The following is a 6,933-nucleotide window of genomic DNA, read 5'->3' on the forward strand; positions in this document are numbered from 1 at the left end:
TTTGCAGTTAGGCTGTTTCTGTGAGCACTCCGAAATGTCAGAGGTATCCATTTTGAGCACTCCAGGAGTCAGAGGTGTCAATTATATACAGGATTATTCACAAAAGGGTGAAGAGTTTGGAGAAGTGAACAATCTAGGACAACGTAGCTGAATTGAAGAATTTTTGTCCTAGATTGTTCACTTCTGCCTTCTCCAAACTGTTCACCCTTTTGTGAATAACCCTGTTAACATTTCCCTGTAAGTGGAGCTGTTTCTTCACTTTTCTTTGGAGAAGAGTAAATGATCACAGGTACCATTTATAATCTGCTGTCTTGGTGTTTGTGCTAGTAATGGAAGAGGAGGTAGATATCTCCCTACCTGGAAGATAAGCTACAAAGATAAGTACTTTTATTGATGTGATATCTCCCTCCCTATCTAGTTCAGTACTAATGTCTGAAAGAAAGCCAATAGAACTGGGAAGCTTTACTAGCAGTCTGCATCGGCCTTCTTCCCAAACAAGAGAGAGTACCTTGCAAGCAGAGTGCCAAAAACTGTCTTACCTGCTACAACCTCACAAATCGGCAAATGCTAGACCCATCTCAAATGTCTCTCTCTCTCTGTTAGGCTTTAGGTACACTTTTAAATGTATTGGTAATTCCTGCATACTTTCTTATTGGTAAATACAGTCATCTACAAACCAATTTTCTGGTTAACTTTACAATACATTTTTACACTTGGAAGAACTGTACTTTTGTTGTAGGCTGATTGGTTGTGCAACTGATTTTTTTGGTTGCTGTTATTGGTATTCAGTTCTAATACAATATAATCACATAAATCCACACTGCTCTGCATTTTTTGGACATGATGGAGCTTTATGGTATAGTGGTTCATAAACTGCTAAACATAGGGCCCATTGATATTCTATAAAACATTCCAAAAATGAGATGTGCCACAACATTTTTAATGCAGTGCACCACAACCGCCTTTGTGCAGATTCCAAGCAGTGTCAGACTGAGCTTTCTGTCATCAACACACACTGCCTTGAAGGCTTTAAACTGTTTGTTTGGACAGACAGTATTCAAATCTAGTATACAACTGATAACGAAATCTGTCAGCACAGTACAGACAGGGTGCATTAGATAAACTACCTATATAAAATAACTTTGCACAACCCCCTCAAAGTTACATAGGAGGAAGCTAGGTAGGATTTTTAAGCAAGTATAAAGCACTTAAAAATGTTAGCATTTTTTTAAAAGTTATGCTATATGAATGGGAATATATAACAAATATAAAGTAGTTATTATCCCAGTTTGGCTGCAAAAGTGCAGCTACACTTTAAAGAGTAGTTGCAATCAGGGCCGGATTCCCGACAAGGCCACCAAGGCCTGGCCTCGGGGCGGCACGGAGCAGAGGAGCGGCACAGGTTTGAAGTTGCCCGCCAGGCGGTAATTTGTTTTCTACATTTAGCCCTGCTTTGCACAAGCAGGGCTAAATGTAGAGTGGGGAAACCACTTGTTTCTTTACAAGTGATCTTGGCGATGTCGCCAAGATCACTTGTAATCAGACTGCAGGCTGTCCATCCTCCCCCGCCGCCCCCCTCCCTCCCCTGCACCTACCTCTCTCCCTCTATGCTGGCTCCGGCTCCCGGCTCCGTCGTCTCCTCACTGGCCGCCGACGTCTTCAGGATGGGGAGCGGTGAGCAGAGCGGCAGGGTTAGAGGTAACCCTGCCGCTCCGTGTATACAGTGAGAGGGGAGAGCAGTCTTCCCCTCTCACCTTGCACAGGAGTTCCAGCACAATGCTGTGCTAGAACTCCTGTATTGGAGGTGACAGGGTCAATATAGAGAACATAGGTGTTATCCCAATTTGGCTGCAAAAGTGGAAACACGCTTTAGGTAACATCTTAGTTGCTTATTACAAGACACAATACTTTTTTTATATGCATAGATGGTGCACAGTAGTACTCTCCTGTGAATGCACTAGTAAGCTTTTATAAATCATGTAACTGCATTTAAACTTACCAATCTTTTTAATGCATGTGTATGTTTTTCTGTTTGTTGGTTATATGGTTTAGACACTTGTTTTTAAAGCTAGAAAGCATGCTTTGACTCCCAGCATGCAAGTTAATTTCCCAAAGACATCAGTCAAAGCATCACAAGTTGATTTGCATTTGTTCTGGTTACAGTTTCTATGTTTCATATATGTTTATGTTAAGTGCATTATATACTGACAGGTAGAAATAGTTTCAAATGAGTCACAAAACCACATTAACACATTGTGTCCATCCATAACTCTTACTTAGGTTGTGCTTTGGTATAAAACAACTGGCTTCTTATGTTTTTTAAGGTAAACGGTAAGGAATTTTCATTCTGGGTGACAGAGTAAGAACTTCCTGAAATGAAAGGCATGTTGGGAATGCTGCTGTGGACACTGATGCAAAATCTTGCTAGCAGAGTCAAGAGAGGCTACCAAGTTGGTGGGTTAGTCAGTATGGCATCTCTCCAAAGCTTAAATACCAGCTGTGGTTGGACTGACCCTGTCTCCACCCAGTTCTAGATTTCTATTGTTCTCAACAAAGCTGTCTTTCCTAGTAAATCTTGTTGATAGTACACTTGTCAGAGTCTACTTCTGTTGAACAGTGGATTAGAATGGGCTACACACAGGCCAGATTAACCATTATACCAAGTAGGCCTGTGCCTATCAGCAGCAGGGACAAAAAGGCAGCTTTTCCCTGCATAATTATAAGCAATACCTTTGTTCACATCACCGGTAGTAATCTTCATCTTATATGAGCTTTTGTATGGATTGTTATAATATTCTTGGCCAGGTTAAGAGTAACAAAGAGAAATGTTCTATGACCCTAGCAGATGGGGTATTGCCTTGGGCACCAATTGTGTCCCTACAGAGTGTAGTGATACCCTATACTGGAAAAACTAGTAAAAGGGCCCCTTTGGACACCTGAAATGTTCACTTTCATTGCAACAGTGACTGCATCTGCTAGGGTGCAAATAATTTTTCACCCCGCTCAGTGAAAACCAAAGCAAGGGGGCAATATAATTTTTACTGTCTGTTTCTATGTTGTCCTTTCTTATTATTCATTTCATGATTGTTACTAAAAATGATTTTGTTTTATAAAGAAGGAGGGTGTTAAACAAAATATCAGTATCAAATACATTAAGAATATCCCATTCCTTATCCATTATATTAACAATATAATCATTAATAATGGAGAAGGGGTTTCCTGCCAGCTAGCAGAGGTTACCACAGGACACACTGCATGTTGGGGCAAATGCACAAATTAGGAATGCAGTTTTATACAAGCATTGTATCTTGATATAGTCGTAAAGTAGTAGTACACTCCTTGCCCCAGGCCACTTCGTAATGACTGCGACCGGAGCAGTGACAGATCATAAATCAGTTTTCAGTTCCTCCCATTTTGTTCTTACAGTTGTGCAGTCAGTAATACAGGAACTATGCTATTGGTACAAAACAAATGCTTTCTATACTTGCCTATTCCTTTTTTTTATAGGGCCAGTGTACATGATTGTTAGTTGTTGAACACCGGCATGCCTAAAGGGAATGATTTATCTGCTGAGGCTATGCTGCTTCACCAAACTGTGCTTTTTTGATACTGTGTGCACAAACTATTATATGCATAACCATAAGGTCTATTGCAAATGTTTCCTGTTTTCTGCTAACCTTCCAGTTTGTGCATGTAAATAACACGTGTTTCTGTCTTTGCATGATTTGTCTGTATTACTAACTAGGGCCCATACTTGGTTCATGGGGAACTGAGATCAGAAGTAACAGACCGGACAAGTGTGTATGAAGGACAACTGCGCAGAGGCCAGCTGGGCTCCAGAGTCCTCTCTCGTCATGACACTCTGGAGTCGGAGACACAGGGCAGCCGGGACTCAGCCTACACAGAGCCAGGAGACTCCTGCATGGACATAGAGACTGATCCTTATGAGGACCCAGAGCCCAAAAGCCACGGGGGTACTTTTCAAGGTGGGGAACATGGTCATCTTCAGCGTCAAGAATCCTGGGAGGAGCTAGGTCCAGATCAGGAGAACCTGCAACAAAGAAGAAGAAGGGAGTCCCCTAGACCACAGGGGAAAGGAAGAGATCAGTATTGGCATGAAGGTGAAGGCCGGAACAGGGTGCAACTGGACAGTTGGGGGAGAGACGTGTGTATTCGTTAATATCTATACACTACAACACTTAAAATAAGTGGTGAGGGTGTCTTACACCTCTGGCATAAGTCACTGCCATCTGTTGTATACTGCCATCCTCCAAACACGCACTGCTTTGACCAGCACAACTTTCCAAACACAAAAACATTACACATTTGTCATTCCTTCAGGTTTCAGCAATGTCTGCACACTACTTACATTTTATTGAATATCCTATTGATATTTTTACTCCTCAGTCTCTCTTGCCAACAGCTATTTGATTTAACTATCTGCACTTCAGGGCTCTAATAGAAACACTTGATATAAATTGCTGACTGTATGATGAACAATGCCCGCTGACTGCAGCTCTGCACTGACACTGCCTTGGGTTACTCACTACCCCCTTAATAACAGGTCCTATAAATTGACCTGCAAAGTATGATGATGAATCATATTTATAAACATGCAACCTCAGTGCTGTAAAATTATTTCTATGGTCAATTTATGTTGTGCCAGAGTGACCAGATATGTTTACATTCCCGAAGGGCAGTTTAGCAACTTCTGAATATCACAGAGACATTTTCTTAAAGTCAAAAAAGCAAAGTGTACTAAACCATAGGAACAGATCAGTCATCACCTTTTGCTGATCATAGCCAATAAAGGTAAAATCTGGTTGCTGTGGGTTCCTTACCCCCTTGCTCTTTGCACTGCCTTATTACATTAAATCACTGGTCAAACATGTGGAAGTAATTGGACATCACTTTTTAATACTGTCACTTTATTAGAAATCACCTTAAAGGTGAACTATAAATTATGTATATGGGCTAATGTTGCAATTTTGCAACAAATTAGCAATCAGCATAATTTCTGTAGCAGTCAATGAGGCAAGTGCAATCCTTGTCAAACTGTGACCATATACAAGACTATTATCTATCTGATGTTGCAAAGATTTGATCACTGACAGTAATATTCAAATCTACAGGAGAATGATTTTGGGTCCATTTATATAGGTATGGTGCTGAAACTCCTTGGTGTGATTGGATATGCACTGAAAATGCAAGGTGGTTCTTGAATAAACATCAAAAACTAACACTCACAAGTAATAATTCATGTTATCACACGACTCCTTTGTGAATTAACTATACTCCTGATTGTTTTAGAGTAGGGATGCACCGATACCGTTTTTTTTGTATCGAGTACGAGTACCGATATTTCTTTACGATACTCACCGTTACCGGAAGTCCCGTTAGGGAAGCCAGGCGGCGTGTAAAGACTCACCACCCGGCTTCTCGATCAGCAGGGATGCCGTCTCCATGCTCCCTCGTCACCAGGTGACGAGAAAGCATGGAACCAGCTTTCTTGCCAATCAGGAAGCTGGACGCCGTGTAATGACGCGTTGCCCGGCTTCCTGATCGATCGAGAAACGGGCCAATCAGAAAGCTGGGCAACGCATCATTACACGGCGCCCAGCTTCCTGATTGGCCGTGAAGCCGGCTCCCTTGTCACCAGGTGATGAGGGAGCACAAAGCCGGCTTTCTGGCCAATCAGAAAGCCAGGGGGTGTGTAATGTCACGCTGCCTGTCTTCCTGATTGGCTGGGAAGCCGACTCCATGCTCCCTCGTCATGTGTGAGGAGCATGATACTAGTATCCTACATCCCTATTTTAGAGTAATGAAAAGCTGTAGCATTAAGCACAGAAGTCTTTCTGCATGATGGAGGATTGTATTATAGAGAAAACGCCATCAGAGAAACAATATTTAGCCATGATGTGGAAATAATTTGTCAATGCACAGACGTTTGGTGGTAAGAATCTGAAGAGGTCTGAATTTTCTGCCATCAAAGTCATGTGCTAAAAAATTACAATGCATGTGTCTTAGACATGTACAATTTATTTGGATTTACCAACAACTATGTAGTGCAAATGCCTTCCTAAACAACCCATTCCATTAATATACAACCGGGTAGGCCCTTGCACTACATAGCTGTTCGTACAATCTTCTTTAGAGTTGCTATCTGTTTGTAATGTGTGGCCAGCATAACATTCGCCACTAGTTTTAAAAGTATGCAAACATCAGATAACTAAATATTAGTTTTGGATACTAACTATCCAATACTAAATATTTAGTATTGGATAACTGACAATCTTGTATTTGGCCACACATTTGCACTAAAGTAGTACCAACTCATTGGTTACTATGGCGTTTGTAGTAATATCAGTAATCTTTGGAACCCCTGATCTCACACACGGCAAAGCATCATGCTTCCGTAACTTAGTTCTTCAGCACCCTTACTATATTATTCATAACACCCACTTCATTATGTTAGTACTGCCATCTCATGAAGTACACCAACACTGCCTTCTGATACCCTCACTGCACTAACACTGCCTTCCACTCCCAGTCCTGACAATTGTATCTGACCTCATCCCTCCACCATGTATACTTTCTACTTAGCCTTTTCTTGTCTGGCATCTCATTGCACTGACTCCCCTGCAACCAGCTAGAGACGGGTAGTAAAATGACTTGCAAATCCTCCAACCTTTGGACTCTTGATGGCTTCTGTACCCCTACTGGAATGTACAGTCAGGTTTACCCAGCCTGATGTGGGGGTAACTGAGTTGTTTGTGGGGCGGGTGGGGGGGAGGACATTACACACATGTGCCATAAATGTTTTTTGTTTTTTTTTGGGAGGCAAGAGAGCATAACCCGAATGTATAACTTCCTCCATTCTTGAGGGTCTACAACAACACTATGTGCTGAACAATGGACCACTAAGCTCAAGCT

At 41.7% G+C, this 6,933-nt stretch overlaps 1 protein-coding gene across 1 annotated transcript in view; it reads left to right on the forward strand.

The window, feature by feature from the left end:
• Positions 1–4,636, forward strand: part of CACNB1 (calcium voltage-gated channel auxiliary subunit beta 1) — a 129,749-nt gene extending 125,113 nt beyond the window's left edge. Inside the window, exon 14 of the mRNA XM_018561064.1 lies at positions 3,746–4,636. Within this exon, the coding sequence (XP_018416566.1) occupies positions 3,746–4,180 (435 nt within the window). The 3' untranslated portion in view covers positions 4,181–4,636. The remainder of the gene's footprint in view (positions 1–3,745) is intronic.
• Positions 4,637–6,933: the final 2,297 nt, after the last annotated feature.

Source organism: Nanorana parkeri, unplaced genomic scaffold (assembly GCF_000935625.1).
Source record: "Nanorana parkeri isolate BGI_ZX_2015 unplaced genomic scaffold, ASM93562v1 scaffold497, whole genome shotgun sequence".
In the NCBI taxonomy this organism is placed as follows: domain Eukaryota; kingdom Metazoa; phylum Chordata; class Amphibia; order Anura; family Dicroglossidae; genus Nanorana; species Nanorana parkeri.